This window comes from Zonotrichia leucophrys, chromosome 7, assembly GCF_028769735.1.
Source record: "Zonotrichia leucophrys gambelii isolate GWCS_2022_RI chromosome 7, RI_Zleu_2.0, whole genome shotgun sequence".
Lineage (NCBI taxonomy): Eukaryota > Metazoa > Chordata > Aves > Passeriformes > Passerellidae > Zonotrichia > Zonotrichia leucophrys.
The window spans coordinates 33,814,416-33,833,646 of record NC_088177.1 but is presented as its reverse complement, the minus strand read 5'-3'; the positions used below and the strand labels follow the sequence as shown (position 1 = coordinate 33,833,646).

At 46.3% G+C, this 19,231-nt stretch overlaps 1 protein-coding gene across 4 annotated transcripts in view; it reads right to left on the bottom strand.

Annotated features, from left to right (window-relative positions):
• The window catches only part of GLI2 (GLI family zinc finger 2), a 187,234-nt gene that overhangs the window by 11,178 nt on the left and 156,825 nt on the right, over positions 1-19,231 (bottom strand). For 3 of the 4 annotated variants that reach the window (XM_064718371.1, XM_064718373.1, XM_064718372.1), the window contains exons 6-11: positions 17,521-17,722; positions 15,219-15,432; positions 13,562-13,675; positions 10,397-10,528; positions 6,655-6,804; positions 2,908-3,072 (exon numbers count right to left, since the gene is read on the bottom strand). In XM_064718371.1, the coding sequence (XP_064574441.1) occupies positions 2,908-3,072; positions 6,655-6,804; positions 10,397-10,528; positions 13,562-13,675; positions 15,219-15,432; positions 17,521-17,722 (977 nt within the window). The remainder of the gene's footprint in view (positions 1-2,907; positions 3,073-6,654; positions 6,805-10,396; positions 10,529-13,561; positions 13,676-15,218; positions 15,433-17,520; positions 17,723-19,231) is intronic. The other variant, XM_064718374.1, reaches the window with a different exon arrangement.

The window sequence follows — 19,231 nt, the reverse complement described above, 5'->3', positions numbered from 1 at the left end:
GCTCATGCACATACAGGGTGATACCCCTGAGGGTGGGAGAACTGGAGAACTTCCCACACACAAAGCATAACTGGATTTATGTGTTTTACCTTTGTTCAGCCTGAGTTTCTGAAAATGTCACTCTGAGTCTTTGGCTGGCTATAAACTCAAGGCTCTCCTCTGTGTATGCATTGGAGAGGGGTCACAGGATGAAAGCCCCTTTTCCAGGTGTAACTTTGAAGGTATCCCCTGAAGGGATTCAAAGAGTCACTGAAAGTTTAAAATGTAGTGTGTATGACATTTCAACAATCAAACCAAAGCCAGTGTGGTAACACATCCCCAGCCTTGAACTTCAGCATGTTTGGACCATACACCTACGTCCGGTCACACAATGACAGTGACAAACACAGGGAACCTGGAACTTCCCCCTTAGAGGAGACTGGGATGACTAACTCTGAAACTGGTGTATTCCAAGTAAACATTGCAAGCAGAGGAAAATATTTAGAAGGTAGCTAGGAACCACAATAGAGTTACCAATGGGTAATGGGAAATATTCACAGCCACAAACTTCTGCTTTGCATTTGTGTGGTTTTGTGAGCCAAGGTCTCAGTACAGTTTGCTAAGCCAGTGGTCACGGCCACAGCTGGACACAGGACCCTTGCCTGGGCCTGCTGCCCAGTGTGAGGAGCTTTGCTGTGAGGGATACCAGCTGGTGTAAAGGATTGTGTCATATGATCCTCACAAAGAGGGTGTCAAAAATATGGCCCAGAGAGCCGTTGTATGCAGCCTACAGATCTCCCACAGTCTTGGGGTGTTTCTGTACTGCATCAAGGAGGGTTGAACAGCAGTTCAGAAATAAGCATGACTGCAAAATGTAAGATGGTTTGAATAGTGGCAGTGCCTTACAGTTCCTGTGGCAGGGCCGGCTGGTCTGGTACAGATCCTCCACTAGTGGCTGTGCTGTTCCTACACCAGAGAAGGGGTAGGTGTACTTTAGGAGAAGCAATTGCAGAGGATAACATCCCTATCTGTTATCTGAGTCTTTGATTTGTGTTGTTTGAAGGCAGCTTGTGCCACGTGCCAGCATATTTAGATCAGGGTCCACAAGAGACCTGGAGCTGGATGCTCCTGCCCTACAGCCTCACCTTCTTGCATAAGGGGAACCCAAATGATCTGACTTTCAAGTGTGTTCAAGCTCTGCTCAGATAAGCGAGGAGTCATCCCAGATCCAATGCAGCTCCTGATCTGGAACACTTGGGAATCTGAACCCATTGGAGAAATTACATTTACTAACACATTCAAAATGAAAATTCCACATGGAACATTAGCTGCCTCAGATGGGAAACTGCCTTGCCTAGCACACCACCTGGTAAAGCCCCAGGGATCTGAGCTCAAGTGATCTATGTCAGCGACTCAAAAAAGTCGCTCACATGCTGTCAATGTGCAGAGACTGGGCTGAGTGAGTCTGTATCCAGCACTGAGAGCTGTACCAGCAGTTATGATCCATTCACATGAGAATCCGTATGAATTGAAGGGAGATGCAAATTTCCTTTAAGAGAGGAAACAAAGTTGCAAAAATGTAAATCTTCAGTGGCCTGATTGATTTATACAGCTTATGAGTGAGAATACAGAGAGTGACTTAACACTGCAAAATTAAGATGTGGAAATATCAACAATGAAAGGGACAATAGATCCAGCACAGGAGGAAGGCGGAAAAAGCATCCATGGCTGGCGAATGAGCAATTTCCAGCACCTAAAATGTGAGATTAAGCCACAATTGCCTACCTTTCAGGAGAAGAAGCTTTAACATAGAAAAATTATGTAGCCAAACACCACTTACCGGGAATGCAGGATGCTGAGCAGACGAGAGGCTGCAACCTACCTTTTTAGTCCCTCCTGGCCTCAAGGTAGGTGTAGCCTTAAAACAACTACAAACTATCCAGTTTAAGTGTGGATATGGGTTAATTTTTACCTGTGTCTTGCTGGTGGAGAACACTTCTGACGTTTGGGTTCATACCCAACCCAGTTCAAACAACTCTGGGATTCTAGTAATTTATCAGTCCATCTCAGCATCGTCTCGGCCTGGAAGAGGATTCTAGATTTTGAGTCCTCATTCTGACTCAAACAGAATCTCTGAAACCTACAGAGCTTTGGTTATCACTGACTGATACTATGCCAGAGATAAAAATACTCCCAACAAACCCTTTGTAGACACAGCATCGCTTCAAAAGGCTGTCAACCGTGGCAACTGTGTTCCATTCTCCAATAGTCTATATTTAACTGTTGCAAATTAGGCTACAGACTGAATTCTCCATGGCTGAAAACACTATTAGAACTTTAGAGTGTTGTTTTTCTTCCCCTGTCAGCTAATTAGTGGTAATATAAATTTCAATCGTCGGCCGTGGTTGATTGCAACAGACCATCACATGCGTTACAATAAAGGCAATTTCCTCTGCTCCCCAACTACTAATAGTGGGTCTTAATTATCCAAGGTTAACAAAGCATTGCATTGTGCTCTATCATTGTACATCAAATGATGGAGGGACTATTATTTCCAGAGCATCAGGATCCAGGGTAGCTGTTATATTACTGCAAGTCTGCTCCACAGTAATATTAAACTCCACTTGCACAACTATACTATCTGTGCTATTAAAAATTATATGTTTGGAAAATGCTTGTTTTCATTTTCAAAGTCGATTAAAAAGTTTGCATACTTTAACATCTGTTTATGATTTCAAACACAGCTTTCATAAATATAAAGCTAATGTGGTCTGGCTCCCTAGCAAAAATAAATCCCATTAAAAAATAAGATAAACCTCTCATTACAGTAGGTTTCTTTTTACATGCGTCCAGTGTGTAAAGTGTATGTTTATTGTCAGCAAAATTTAAAAAAAGCCCTCCGTTGAGCTGTGGTGAGCCCAGGCTTACCTCATTGGAATGTGTCCTGTTCTGGTGCTTGGCTCTGTCCGAGGCATTGGAAAAGGCTTTATTGCAGCCTTCGTGCTCACAGACATAAGGTTTTTCTCCAGTGTGGGACCTCAGGTGTGTCTTTAAGTTCTCCAGGCGGGAATAGGCTTTGGAACAACCCTCAAACTAAAATAAAAAAACCACATGAGGAGTGATTAATTAACCAGAAAAATTTGATTTTCCCCCCACCTAAACCCTTCCAATCTGTTTCTCATTCTTTCTTTTTTTTTCTTCTTTTTAAAGGGCTTGTGTTTTAGGGAACAACATCCACTTTGTTGAGAGAATTTGCTTCCCTAAGCAGGCTGAGAGTTTCAGCAGTGAGTCATATTTGAGGTGCTACTCCTTGTTGGGTACCCACCTGACATTTCAACAAGTGACTCTTTTTTTCCAGCAGGGCTAAACACCCCTCCACTCCTCCCAGAGCTCTCTTAGCCCCTCCTGCCAACCCTCTGCATCTAAAACACTCAGAACAGGGGCCCCCTCCTTCCCACCTAGGGAACTGACAGCTTCTCCACAGTCTGAACAGCCTTGCAACTCCATTTGCACCAACACTGGAAAGAGCAGACAGTTCCCTAACACACAAACAGAAATCTAGCAAGCTTTAAAGTTTCCCAAATTACAGCTTGGGTTTACTCTTGGAGGATGCTGTGGTCAGGCTGTCTGACATTACCAGTTTAAAAAACAAGACTCTCAATCTTGAAGACAGATGGATTTTTGGATGACGAAACAGGCCAGGAACCTTCCTCCTGGAAGGAAACCAGCTGCCCACACAATGAGAAGGAGCAGCTTGGGAGACGTGGTGAGGCTTTAAAGTCCTGCCACCCTCCACTCTGGCTGGGCTGGAGACTTCTCCCTGCACCTGCCCCATCTCAGCATGGGAGGGTTTCACCTCCAACCAAAGTCTCTGAAGTGCTCCTTGACAAAACAAAGAAATGCAAGGCTCCCTTGGAAATTCTAGCTACATGTTGCACTGCCTGTTCAGCTGGGAGCATTGAAAAGCCCAGGCTGTACTTCCTATACAAAAAGACACCCTTTAAATTTCAACAAGCAGTCCCTGCTGCTGTAATGTATGTGTTGTATTCTAGTCACATCACTTAAACATGTCTACAAGTTCACTCCAGTTGTGACAAGACTTCACATTGCTCTGCTTGAGTCTTGGCCAGTGAAGAAACTGGAGCCACAGCAGGACAGGTCATGCTCTGTGTCTGATTTTCCCATGGCAGCTGAGTGGTCACAGGCACCTGCATTCAGTAGCAACAGCACCTGCTGCCCTGGGCTCCACATGCCCTGCTGGGCTGCTAGGGAGGGAGGCAAACATGCAGCCCATGAAACCCGTGAAGCATGTAGGTACAGGTGATCCCATGCAACATTTTTGTTGGCAAAGGTTTACTTAAGATCCCCTTTATGGTCTAGCATAGGGATGGTGGACATAAGGCAGATTTGCTCTGCTCTTGAGATATTCACATCTCTTCAAGGACCAGCAGAAGCATCCTGCAAGAGCTGATTCCTTCCACAGCTTTGCCAGGGTGGGATGGATCCAGTTTTTTTTTCCTCAGACAACTTTCATTAGCCCATTTGTCCCACAGAACATGCCACAGCTCTGAGGTAGCACAGTATATCTCTTTCTTCTCTTGCCCTGTACAAACAATCCTTTACAAGTCAAGTCTCTACAGTTATTGAAACACATCATTCCTCTTGCTGGAAAACAAAGGGAACTCAGCATGAGACAACTCATGCATCCATTCTAGTTTTGCTGGATACTGACACAAAAATGCAGTTATTAAGAGCAAAAGTTCTAAGGCCACATTTTCAAATAAAAGCTTCTCAGCAAAGCAGCCAGTGCATGTTCAAAGCAGTTGTTCCCACTCTTACGTGTGGACTTGATTATGCCAGTGGGAGTTCTAGCTGTCATCTGTTGAAATAATCCTTGACCAAATCCCAGGCTGCAATTGGGCTCATCCGTAGCTTTATGTACACCACAAACTTCTTGTCTGAAACCATTGTTGCTTTGAAAAATCACTGCCAGACTTGGACAAGGAATGCTGTGCCACAGAAGGGCACCGTCTGCAGAACTGCCATTATCCCAGACCACTGGAAAATGATGGTTCTCCAGTTTGGGGACATGCAACATACTGGACATGGAGGGCCTGCAGTTGTCCAGGAGGCAGAGGATGACCTGAGACTCAAACATAGCCTTGCCATTGCCCCAGTGTGACAAAACTGAGGCTTGAAAAGGGCAGGATTGTGCAGCAGTGTTTTTTCCTGCTCCACCACAGCACTAAAGAGGATTCAGCCACTGCTGTTTTTGTCTCCTGAGTCCCTCTGCCTACAAGGGCAGGCGAGACTTGCCCTCAGTGCTCACTTTGTATGCACCAACAATCAATATTTCTTGATACTTTTAAGGAAGATTGGTAAAGCACTAGACTGGGCAAAGTGCTTTAGAAGATTAAAACAGAGGACATGGCCCTGTGCCCCGGGGGAGCTTATGCTCTAAATTAAATGAACACAAGGCTGGAAGATTGATAAAGGAGTCATGCAGCAGGCAAATCATACATATCCTAATATTTGTAAGCAGGAGCTGGGACAGAGCCAGGGAGTGAGCAGGGCTGGAATTGGCTAATGGAGCAGAGGAGGAGGAAGATACAGGAGGAGGGCTCAGACATTTGCTGAGCAGTAAGAGACTCATCCCCAAGACTCTGGGGAGACGAACAGTGTAATGCTGACCGCAGAGGAGCTATGAAATGCCATCAGGAGGAGAAGGCAGAGAGCAGAGGATATCAAAAGACAGGGAGGAAAAGACCTTTGGGAGGAATAAAGGCTGGAGGAGATGAGGAGGGAGATTGTGAACACCTCTTCCAACAGCTGACCACAGTCACTGAACTCCACAACCTCGCTTCCCTCTTGTGTCTTGCATCAGGCATCCTTGGCTGCCCCACCTCAGCAAGCAGTGTGGTGAGAGGCTCCAAGTGTGAAGGCACATTTGGGATTTCCTATCTTGAGGCTAAGAAGGAGAGCCCAGCTCTCCCATGTGATCAGTGAGCCTGCACCCACAGGGCTGAGATGCAAAACAGCACCCCATACTCTTCCTCAGGCAGTGTTGAACCCTAGGCACAGTGCTGCTGGTATGCAGAAGGTCTGGAGACTGAGCCCTTCTTTGGGGTTTAAGCACCTCTGGCTTAACCTGACCTCTGGATTAAGAGAGCAGAGGCAGGAGGTGTTGGCCTAGATTCCCAGGCTAGAAAGAGGCATGTGTGTATGCCTGGGTCCATGGGTGAGGGAATCTTGCATTCCCAGCAGCTGTAGTGGGTGATGCCAGGTTAGACACAACCTGGGTTAGGCACCTCCCCACAGCGTGGCATTACTGGATTTCTATCTTGGATGTAGGCAACTAAATTGGCTGGATTTTCACCTTAAGTGACTTGTCCTGAGCTGCTTTGGATCTCTGTGGCAGTTCTGAAATAGTTCTTCCCAAGGAAATGCAGTTTTGCCCACTAACACCTCACCCACACTCCTTGTCCTCTTGTGCCTGGGGTCTAACCTGCAAGTAGCTGTAACCCAGACACAGAGGGCTGGACTGGCTCTGAGCTGCTGCCAGTGGCTGGCCTGGTAGAGCCCTACCTGAAGCCATGCCCACATCTGCCATCACATTTCTGTGACCACCCAACCCTGGTGTCCCATTGCCCAGTGAGATGTCCCCTGCCAGCTCACCGTGCACTTGTGTGGCTTCTCCCCCGTGTGCCTTCGCATGTGCACCACCAACATGTACTGGGCCTTGAAGGGCTTCTGCTCCCGTGTGCAGTCCTGCCAGCGGCACACAAACTCCTTCTTCTCCCCATGGATGTGATCATTGTTGATGTGCTGGTAGGAGAGAAAGGAAAACCAGGTCACTCCTGAAGAGCTGATGCCAGTGAATCATGCACAGTGCTCTGAAAGCCAGATGTTCCGTCCCAGTGCTTGTCAGGCACTGCAGCACCTGGGTGCCAGGTGCACAGGTGACACCAGGGATGTGGACCCGCTCTGTGGTCCAGTGTGTCCTGCAGAGAAAGGTGTGCAGCATCCAGCACACTGGGTACAAAGCAGGCTAAAAATGAGAGGTTTGCAAAAGCAATGGGAGCTTTTTGGAGCAGGGAGCCCTCTCAGTGTGTCCCCAGCTGCTTGATGCCACTCTTGACAGGGATAACAGAGTAATTTCTGTTTCTGCTGAACCCTCCTGTGCTGCATTTACACACCTGAGACCCCTTCCTGAGATGCTGCTGGAGGATGACGGACAGGAGACAAGCCTTGGTTGGATTCAATAATCTTGAAGGTTGTTTCCAGCCTAAATGATCCTATGCATCTAAGTCCATATGCTGGCCTCATGACATCCACCTGCCATCCAGAGCTGGTGGCTGGCAGGAAATGACAGCATCTAAGAGCTATGCAGCAGGGAGAGCTCATTTACTGCTAATTGCTCAGGCCCAAGAAACTCTGTGCTGGAGTGTTGAAAAGCCAGGCCCAGAATGGTGCCTTCATCCACCCTGGCAGGGAGAAGTGGGCTGTTTTTTCCCAGTGCAGGGCAGATGAAGCCCTGCCGAAAATAAACAGAGCCAGGGGCCGGCCCGTCGGCAGCGCCGCTCCCCCAGCGGCCTTGTCTCTCTGAATGGGGTCTCATTGCCAAAAATAATGCCTGTCCTCGCTCCTGTGTTTTCAGAAGACATTCACTGACAGGAAATCCTAAAATAAACCACTTTGGTTTTGGGTTTTGGCTTTTTTTGTGCTGAGATCTTTTCCAGCCCCCGCCTTCGTCCCCAGGCCAAGGCCAGGCACACATGTTGCAGCTAGGGATGAGACTCTCTTGGGGCCGTGAGGCAGCATGAGGACACAAAAGCACATTAAAACAGATTCATCAGCCTTCACAGCTCCAGCTGAACTCAGTCTCAGTGTTCTGTGTGCTGCAGAACAATCCTGAGGTCAAGGTCCTGCTGCCTCCAGTTCTACCCAGAGACAGGAGGAAGTGTGGGGCTCAGCTGGTCTCTTGGGCACCACATGTACACACTGAGAGCCAAAGATGTGTGCTGGGAGAACTGGGGGAGCCTGGGTTTGGGAGAGGTTTTGTATGGGTTTAGAGTCCTGCTGCCTACAGTTCTGGTTTTACAACATGGCATTGGAGTGAGATTTTATCCTCAGATTGTGGAAATCTGATGGACCTCCCCAGAGACCCATGGACATGCTAAACCATGTCCAGACCAGCCTGGAGAGACATCTCCAGGCTCTGCTTGTGTGGGAGTCTAACTTGCAACCAAGACTACACACAGCAATGCTGGGAGTGTGGAAGAGCACAGGCTTACCCTTTGGTCTTGTTTGAGCCAGAGGAAGAACATTTACAGAAAGGGTACTGTAGCCTCCGTTCAGGACTATTCACTCCCTGTCTAGGCAACATCTGCTTCCCATCGCATGGGGTAGGAGGAGTTGCACAGCTCACCCCACTTCAGCTATAGCTCCTTAGCCCCTACCTGGCTGAAGGCTTTGCTTGGGCTTCTCTCAAATTGAGTGTGACCTTTGAGGTTGGGAGCAGCAGCAGTGCTTGCAAAAATATGTCATCACTGCTGCTGCTCCCTGTTGACATGCACTCCTCCTACAACCACATTGTGTATGGGGAACAGACCCCGCTCACCCAGGTACTCTGCACACAAACTAGAGTTTTTCCATGCATGCTGAGATGGCACCTTCTCAGAGGCTGGCCCACGACATCTGTATTTCATTTGCATGTGTATTTTGGGCATCCCAAATCCACAACCCCATGTTGCTAGTAATCACAGTACAGAAGACTCAATTTTTGTAACCTTCCAAATTTAGGAAAATCTTGGGATATTTCATCAAATGTTTTTCTTTGTTTATTTTTGGGTTTTTTTTCTGGAAATTGTGCTGAGCTGCCTGGTGCTCTGCACTTTGCTCTGGGCAGAGTTAGTTTTTCTTACATCTGAGAGGGAAACACACAAAAACTGCTGGACACATGTGAGCCCAGCCCATGTGACAGGCATGCTGTGGTTTAACCCCAAAAAAGCAATGCCATAGCATGCAATGTGCAACCCATTAAGCACCTGATCACTCAACTGGCCTTAAAACCATTTCCAAATCTGTCTGTACTCAAGGACTTGATACACTAAACCAGTGGTTTCTGGCAGAGATGGGCAGGCACTAGCCTTAGATGGGAGAAGAACATGTGCCCAAAATTGTAATTTAGAGTGTTGTCTAAATATTTGTGTCTAAACACAATGTTTGTGTGCAGAACATGGGCACATGGTGACTGATGCCAATTTGGGGGCATCTAAATGTATCCAAAATGAAGATATATAAAAAATGGTGAAAGCAGACACAAGCCCTCAGGAAGGGGGCCACATGTGAGTTGCACATGGGTGGCCCCTGGCAAGCTGGGAGCCTGTTTGAGAAAAGCAGCTGAAGGCTGAAGGAAAAGGAAGAGGTAGCAGCTCCTATAGTAAAATGTGTTTAATCCAAAACTCTGCTGCAAGCATCAGGGTTGCTGGGCTGGTGAATTCCCAGCAGATATGGGCTAGCTTCAAAGAAATGGGACTCGCACCATAGACCTAAAATAAGGACTAGGGAGGTGTTGGGCTGGGAACAAAATGGGGCTTAGACACAGATCATGTCGGATTTCACCAGCACTTCCCTGAGGATGAGGAATTTGTCGACCCCAGAAGCCAAAGGAAACCAAATGGTGGATATCCAGATGAAGCAAAGCACACAAAAGGTTCTTGGAATTAATTAGAACTGAAAATCTGATTAATGACTTGGTTTGGGGATCCTTCAGAGAGCAGTTTTGACACTGCTTTGGGAACATCAGTGTGATTATGGAAGCCCTGTTGCCCAAGTTTTAGAAAATCAACCCACTTTCTGTATTTCAGACACTGCAGCATATCTCCAAAGTCTGAAAGTGCTCTGTTTCTGTGGGAGGGATGAGTTGAGCAGGTCAACAGCCTCTGAGTGATATAGCTCCACAGCTCATTAACAGCAGCATTAGAGGCTTTCCCAGCCTGGGCCAGGTCTGAGGACAGCATGGATGATCCCTGACCCATAGCTGGGGTAGCTCTGTGGGAAGGCTCAGTGAATATGGCCAGTGAAGAGAGGAGGGCTCAGCCCCTTTCCCCATTTTCTGATCCACTCTTCTGCACTGAGCCTTCTGTCACTGGGCCATGCACTAGGGAGACTGAAAGTGCAGCCTCAGCAGCTGAGAAGGGAGCAATATCACATAATCTATGAGAGCCTTCTTTCAGCTGAACTCCTCGGGGAGCAGCGACCTGCTTTGGCAGTGTTTACACACCGTATCTCTGATTTGCACCTTTAGTAGCTCCCAGGGTGAGCTCTGGCTGTACAGCAGCTAGTGATAAAAAATGAGGACAAGTGCACAGAAACCCAAATTTATCGCTGGGGTTTCCTCCCAACCATTACTCACATGGACGAGCTGCTCCTGAGTGTCATATTCCTTTGTGCACCCTTCCCAGTGGCAGTTAGTCTCATAAATAACCTCAGGCTCCTGTTTACATTCATCCTTATCAAGATCTTCTTTCAGGTCTGTCAGATGCTCCTGCAACACATAACGGTGCATTGTATAAGGTGAACTTCCTTCATCTGAATTCCTCCATAACTCATAGATTACAGGGCAAGTATCAACTGATCACAAAACCATGCTTTTTGTGGCTACATAACATCCACAATTACTGTGAAATAAGGAGCTACAGGGTTTTGGCAGAAGTGGATCAGAGCTGACAACAAAAGATGAAACACCCCAAAGTCACTGTTGAAGCAGTGCCTGCATTCAGCTGGGTTGTGAGCAGTCCCAGGAAAAACTGAAAAAAGGAAAGAGCTGGCTTCTGACCTTTGGTTGTGCTCCTTGCTGGAGCAAAACAATCAATCAGGGCAGAGTGGAGAAACATCAGTATAAAGAAATCACAGGGCACTCAGAGCCCAGAGCCCACTCACTGACATGGGCTGGGCAGGGGGTTCCTGTTTTCTGTATCTCTCAGTAGATGAGAAAATGATAGCCAACCCAAAGATTTATGCCAGCAGGATGCTCCACAGGGATGAAGTGATGAGGTCTCAAAGCACTTCTTTGAGAAGGGAATTTGGAAAGCTCAAGCAAGACCCAGTGAAGAGTAGGTTGCAGAACAGAGCTCCTGGGACCCTGGCCTCATAAATGAGTTACTTTTATGCTGGGTACACTTCTCTGTCTAGCCAGATCCTCAGTGCTAAATGAAGCACAGAAGATTTTTGTTATGCTGCTAGGATTAAAGCAAGGGCAACTGCACAATAGTGCAATATACAACATAATTAGTACACATGTGAGTAAGGACAACTGTCAACTCTTCATGCATCAGACACCTGCACTACAGACAAGGCCATCAGCACCCACCTACTGGCTTGGGAATCTAGCAAGACAAAACCCAGCAGGTTTGAACCCCCTTCATTCCCTCTCCTCCCAGATTCTACTGTTGCCTAGCACAAGCATCCTGCCTCCAGGACACCTTCAGACGGAAGAGATTTGTTTTAATTAGCTCTTATTAAAAAAAAAAAAAGATATTGTAAGGTGGCTCTTGGGACAGGAAACTGTAGTAATTCACAGAAAGACTTCTGGAGATTCAAACTATACCAGAGCCCAGAGCAATAGTCTGAAAAAGTTCAAAGAGCAGCTTTTTTTCCCTGCAATTCCTATTGGTTGAGCTCTGTGCAAAGCGCAGTTCCCAGACAACTGTAATTTTCTACTAAAAATCTTATTTTGCCAAAATTTTTATATTTTCTGTTGGAATAGAACTGTAACAATTTAATTTGTTGAAAAGGACTGACTTGTTTTATTTCTAGCTAGTTCAATGCTAGTCTGAATCTGTACTGGAGCTCTCTTGTGGCACTGCAGAAGTTCAGTAACTCAGGTCCCTCATGCCTGGCACTTCACTGTGTCCCACAAATCTTGTCTGATAGTATTTTTTACAGCACAAACCATCATGGGAGATACTGTCTTGCCAAGGATTGCAAACACCCAAACCACAACTCACATGAGGTGTTTCAAATGCAGCATTTTCAAAACAAAACATAGACCTTTTTTGGGATAGATGAACTTCACAGTCAGCATAAAGTGGATCAGTCAATTACTAACTGACTGTAACACAACTTTCAGCACAGTCTCCTGCAGAAAAGGAATTTCTAAATTTAATTAATTTTTCTTGCTTAGACCAAAGTAGACACCCACTATATTCAGTTTTTTAATCTGTTCTCCTCGCCAAGAATGGGCTTTTACATGGTACCTTCTAGTAATTTCCCAGTCCATGCTGAAATACTGCAAGATGTGGAACCTATATTTCTCTTGGGGAATTACTTCACATACTGCCTCATTAGGAACTATTAGATGATCAGCGTGCATTTTCCTACCCCTAATTTCACCTTGCTATTCTAATAAAATCTCATTGCATTACTTTAAACCGCTCCATTCAGTGCCAATTTCAGTGTTTTAAGACTCAGTGGATAAAACCCCTGGAGCAGGGCTGCAGGGGTGAGCCAGGCTGGTGCTATCCAAGCACTTCCAAGCTGGGCGCACACGGCTTTGCATGGAGCAGCGCATGGAAGGTGGCAGTGGTTGAGCGAGCAGCTGTCTGTCCCACAGCTCCTCCATAACACATGCTTTGAGATGGCTTTTGAATATTTTTTCATTTGCTGCAAGAAATAAACACATTGCCCTATGAGCCCAGGCAGTGGCCAGATTGGTTTTTCTGGGCATGTGATTTTGCAGCAGTGTGTAGATGCACTCCTAAACTCAAAGCTCCAGAGAGGTGCCTCTTTGCCCTAATCGTGCTGACTACAGCATGTTTATCTTTCCCTGATATGCTATCTTCATCAATTTTACCAGCCCCCTGATGACTGCACACGTTGCTGTCCCCATGCATCATGCTGAGACCTGCTCCTGAACCAGGGCAGAAGGAGAAATTTGTCATCAACTCTTCCATTCGCTTGACAATAACTCGGCTTAATATTTCATGAAAATGAAGTGCCCAGAGCACTCCTGATAGTTTACAGTTGTGATAAAGGACGGTCAGATGGATACTGTCAGCCATTAAGCAGTTTGCAATCACAGGGCTCCAGAAAGAAAACAAAGGCCTCTGGGCCCTTCTTGGTGTCAAATGTTGTGTCACCAGCGTAAAGGATGTTTCTAGGAGCAATTCCTTGCTGAATCAAGAAGTCGTCCTTTTTTTGCAAGCTTTCTACCTACATGCAAGTTTCCCTCATAATCTATGTTTGCTCTGAGACACTAATGCTGCTTGCTTTGCAGCACAGAAAACTCAGACATCATTTTTACATTATTACACTTGATATATTTGCTCTCTCTTTTTTCCTATCCAGCACAGCAACAGCAAGCTGAGTCCCAAGTACCCATGGAATGCTTCACTCAGTCACTGCAGCTCTGCCCCATCCCTTCCTGGGCTTTGTGCTCCAAGAGACACCTGCCTGCCTGGCAGATTTTGCCGCCTTGCTCCCAGCTACAACAAAAGATGCCAAGAGGATCATTCCCAAAGATGAGACCCAGCAGCTCGCTGCCTCAACCCCACAACATGGCTCACAGGAGGGAGGTTACCTGTGTGTTTGGGGACACTGGGGGAAGGCCCTCAACTTCAGTCTTGACTTTGCTGCGTTTGTTAATTACTGGATTGACGGTGCTGCTCACGGCCGACTCACTGCTCTGCTTGCTCTAGGAAAGAAAACCAGGCAAGAAATGGCACTGGGGTTTGGGATGACACACAGACAGTGGCCCACTTCCTCATTGGAAACTAACTTTAAAATCAGTCAAGGTTGAGCTTCAGGAGTGGCAGGGGACAGCAGGATTGGCCTGGGGTTCATATGAAAACCAGCTCATGTGGGTTTGTGCAAGGCAGAGGGATGGGAGAGAGGGAAGAAAAATCAAGGGCAGTCTCAGCTTCAGGCTCGCTGGTGAGCTTGGCATCACCACTCCTGCTGTGTTTCAGAGCAATCCAGTCCATGGCATAGCTATCAAAGCCTTATACAACCCCCACCCAAGCCAGTTTTGTTTCTCAATGTGACAAAATGATTTGCTGAGAAAATGAATTCCTGGGGGAAGCTGGGGGCTCTGGTTATATGTGACGGCTCTGGCATGCTGTGTCAATGAAAAGACTGTGTGTGTAATTTGCTAAGCTCTTAAAAAATAAGAACAACTTCAGGACAAAAAACATCCCATTGTATGTGCATAAAATTGGAACATTAACATTTTACATACTCTTGCAAATTGCTCAAGATTGGGCCTGCAAATTTTTGAACAGAGGCAGAACTCTTCCAGCCACATTATTTTGGTAGCCAGTTTTGTAAGGAGAAAACAAAACCAATCAATCAAATAACCTGCAATAACAAACAGAGTTTGCAGTGCAGCAGCCATGAGAAACCCTAAAACAATAAACCAGTCTGAAAAGTTCAGTGTGATACTACTAAAACAACGATTTGAAATGGGTGTGACATATGGTGAAGTAAGTCTTTGGGGAGAAAAGCAACTGCAATTTAGACTTGCAAGGAATGTAAGTAGAAAGAAAAATGATTAAGAATGTGCTAGACATATTCACTGACCCAGTGCATGTGGAGGCCTTGTGCACACATACATGTGTTTGTGTGCTCACAAGTATTAGTAAGGATGCATTTAAAGTGTGGGATCTCATTCCTAGTTTTCAAAATCTGGCCCCTGGATTTGCAAAATTTAGCAGTAAAAATTAACAGCAGGGACACATTGAGAGAAAACCTACTGAAAAAGAAGAACAGCAAGTAAAATGTGAAGAGGTCCTACACAGGATGCACTTACACATTAAAGATTAGGACCATCATCATGGTTCACATCAGTACAAAAAAGCAAGGAGGGATTGGTGAAGGTCCCAACAAGAAGCTTGGTTCACAGGTGCCTCTTTTGCAAAACACTACAGCAACTGATGTCCCTCAATTCCATAGGACATAGCGTGTTCAAGGAGATTTCCTGCCTGGGATGACCTTGCATTTTGTGTTCAATACTTTGATGGACCAAGGCCTTCGGTCTCTGTAAGGGTAGGTGCAAGGAAGGGAGATGGGTGCAAAATTTGTCTGTGACTAATTCAGAAACACTTGCCAGAAAAAAGAAAAGCAACATAAAGGCACAGTGTGAGTAACAAAGAGAATTGCTAGAACTCCCACAACCAGTCCATGTCCCACGAGAAGGTGCCTCCACTTTCACATGTGCCATGCAGGATGGCTGTCCCTACCTGGCTGGAGTCGGAGATGCAGTTGCTGTTGCTGCTGCTCTGTGCTGGTGATGGGTTCACGGAGATGACTGCCATGTGCTGCCGTGAGGGGAAGGTTGGGGATGGCTGGATCAGGGGGGGAGTGTGTCCAAAGGCTGAGCTCAGGCCTCTTTGCTGGGTCAGGATCTGCTGGTATGTCACGGGGTTAAGCGGGTGGGGGAAGCTGAATGCCGGACTGCAGCGACAGGAGAAAGAGAAATGATGAGGAGTTATTTTAAACAATATTTATCATATTAGCCAGTCACTGATTTAAATTTGGCTTCTTGGAGACTCCAGGAACCAGGCTGCAATGCCCAGATAGACGCCTTCAATGCCAGGATAAGCCTGACCGCCTGCTTTACTGCAAATTCACCATTTGACTTAAACGTGGCTCTGCAAACTTGTGAATCATTTTGACCCAAGCATTAGAGTGGCCATTATTTCCTTGCTTCCTATGTAAAAAACCCAAAAAAAGCCCTTGGGAGTCCATAAGAGGATAGGACTTGGGTAAATCTGGCTTTGCTGCCCCTAAGGCTCCTGGGTTTTCCCAGGCAGACCTCTTTTGCAGACTTGCAGCTTTGGGGTTATGCTAACCTGGATATGAAAAACAAGCATCACCTGGCTCACCTGGCACAGATTACAGCAGGGATGAATAAGTATCCACTTAACATAGTCCAAAACCATGCAATTTACTCTGCATTCAGGTGGGGGGAGTGCTGGCTCAGGGGACTGCTGAAGCATGTCACCCTTCCTATGTAGGTCACTGGTTCATCTCCAATCTAGGTCAGCAGTGACCAGGAACACCACTCCCCCTGGCTGCTTGGGCAATGACTGGGGCAACAGGTCTGGGACAGGATGCAGCAGTGGCGAGCAGTAAAAACAGAACTCTGCTTTTGGAAAAAAGGGGTTCACTCCCAGGAGCAAGTCCACTGGGCAGAGAAGGAGAAGCACAGGAGATGCTCTGTGGTAACTCTAGATGAGTGATGCACGAGCACAGACAGCCCAAAAATTGATTATTTGCCACCTTCAAAAAGTGGCTGCCCTGAACCTTCACCCTCATGGTATTTTCACCACAGAAACTGCCCAAGGTGTGAGTGTTCAGAGAATAGGGCCATAATTAGAAACACGCTTAATAACCAATTTTGCTTTTAGAGAGAGTATTTCATTCCTGCCTTTAAGATGTTGTTAAAATAACAACAAAAAGTCTTTTCATACCAAATTTCTGGCAGTTATGCTGCTATATATGTTACCCATTTTACAAATCCTGACATTTAGGATATATTTTTAGAACACCAAGAAGCAGTTCAAATTCTTTATTATTAGTTGATTACTCCCTTGGAAGCTGAAAGTTAACCATTAGGTCAGTCCCTGGACTCTACTGATTTGTGAAAAATACCAGATAGTACTCTTAATATTTGAGTGTAAGTTGAGATGCTACAGGTATGTGCAGCTAATGACAACAGGTAAAAAGGCTAGAAAAAATATGATTACCAGATTAGAAGTTGCAATTTGTTTATGTCAGTCTTATGTTTGATTTTACAGTCAATTTCTAAATTATGCTGCTGGATAAAGTAACTTACATAATTAATGCTACACTTATTAATAAGAACATCTCTGTTTTCCCCCACAAATTTTAAGTATGCATAATCTTTGTAACCCTTTGCTTTGCAACATCAGTGTTAATTACATCTAACATTTTTAACAGTTAAGTAACAAAAAGAATAATAACATTGTGAAACTTGGGTGAAGCAATCACAGTAGGGATTGACAACAGTCAGCTAGCTGCCGAATGTAAGTGCTTTTTAATTAAGATTTGAACAAAACTTTACTCAAGGGTTTAGATTTGGTTTAAATACGCTTTTAGAATTAGGCTCTTCTATCCACCCAGGCAACATTTTTTCTAAGAATGTGGGCCAGCAATTTGGAGAGTACTTTGGGGCAATCTCTTAAATCAGAGTGTTTCTTAACCAAACTGCTCACAATGAGCATTTTTAAAGACAAATTTATTATCTGTTTCTGCTTGCAGGGACGCATGATCATACTGTAATTACTGGAAACGTGGTAGCCAATAACCCCAATCCAGCCAAAGAAACCCCACCCCAAATGCCACAAAATACCCTTCCACATGCAAAACCAGATGGGGGGCTTTGATTTACTATGCTACACAGCCCTGATGCACAAAAGCAGAGGCTGCAAGGAAGGGAAGCTCTCCCTTGAGGGAGGATCATCCCTTCTTTCGTGCGGGTGGTTCCTCAGCTGAATGGAGCTGATCCCAGAGCTTTACCTGATCGTCCCGGCAGATAAATGGCCGTAGGAGCCACTCGCTGCTGAGCTGCTTCTGGAGTTGTTGATATATGCCACAAGAGAGTTCGGGGAGGTCCTGATCATTGTCTGGAGATCAATGCTGGCATCAGAGAGTGGGGAGATAGACAGTGCTCGTTTCCGGCTTAATCTCGGAGTCACCCGCGGGCTCGAAAACCGGGACACTGCAGGAAAGAGAGGCTTTGTCAGACAAGACCCGTGGGCTGCTCCCTTCCTGCAGGCGGGCTGGAAGTGCTGAGAATTGCTGCACTCATGACTGCTGCGGGGTGTTCAGGACCCAGGAGCAGCACAGGGACCAACTGCCCTTTGATGGGAGGCTTCCTCTCTTCTGGGTGCTGAATCACAGGGGTCAGGCAGCGCCATGAACGCCCGCTTGCTTTGCTGTTCTCAGGGGAAACAGAATCCTGTCCATCACCCCCTTCCATGGGCACTAAATTAACTTAGAAGGGAGAAGGCCAGCAAGGTTTCCATGAGTGCAGCCATGCCTGCTGACTCGGTGTCAGGAGCAGCAGGCCAGGGGAGCTGCACATCCAAGCTGGGTGCCCATTGCAAATGGTGAGTGTGTGCCTGTGCACGGGGGGAACGGAAACCAAACGAGCATGAGCACAATGCTGATCAACCAATTAATGAAGGAGGCGAGGCTCCAGAAACCCTGAAAGTAAATTAAGAGTTTTAAGAAAACCAATTTGGCAGCTCAGGCACAAAGTTCAAGCTCTCCCCCTCTGAGGGGACCTGCCAGTGCCTAGACCCTATTAGCAATTGTCAATCATTCAGGCATGAAGTAATTTCCAACCCTGCCAGGCCCATTTATGGATCTGCAATACATGATGGGTTATACTGTAAAAGTTTGGCATCTCTCAGTGTTTCAGTACCGCTAACTGGAACTACTGACTTCACCCAAAGGAAACTCTGCCCAGGCCCGACCCACCTGCAGACCTCTGGGGTGGCATGGATGGGAGTTGCAGATGGGCCAAATCACAACTTTCTTCAGTACCAGGGTACCACATCCAAACCCTGCCTGGAATGACTCATCCCTCCAAAGCAAGCAGTGTTTGGATTGTGTATTAAAAAAAAAAAAAATCTAAGGATGAAATACAGCACTTGGCAATGGGTCTTGGCTGGTAATCCCTGCCATCCACCCAGGGGTGCAGGAGGGCTCAGCTGCTCCAGCTCCTTCCCTTGATGAGCACTGCAATGTATCACCACCTGACTTCAGCAATGGTGGTCTCCCCAGAAAGCATCCTATGGGTTTATCCTATTAAACAATGTTAATAAAACACTGAACTGCCTAGACAGGCAGTATGAGCCATTTTCCTGTAGCTGGTTGAAGGCACTGATTTTGGCTGCGCATCACCAAATACAAGCCTGGCACTTTGTAAGAGCATGAACTTTCTGTCCTGATGACAGTGCTGGTAGGTGAGAGGCTGACTGGGATGTAGAAGGAGGTAAGATGTGTCCTGCTGGTGTGATCAAACCATTCCTTGTGCAAATGAACTCGCCTCAGCAAAGGCTGGCCCAAAAGGCTGAAATGGAGACTTCCCAAACTTGACATCTGGCTCCTGAAATCTGAGCCCTGCCAGAGCCCTGGACCAAACATGAAGATTGCTTGGGCCTAGGTCATAATGGTCCTCTGGCCATAAGGAATCTTGATTCAACACATGCACCACAACCTG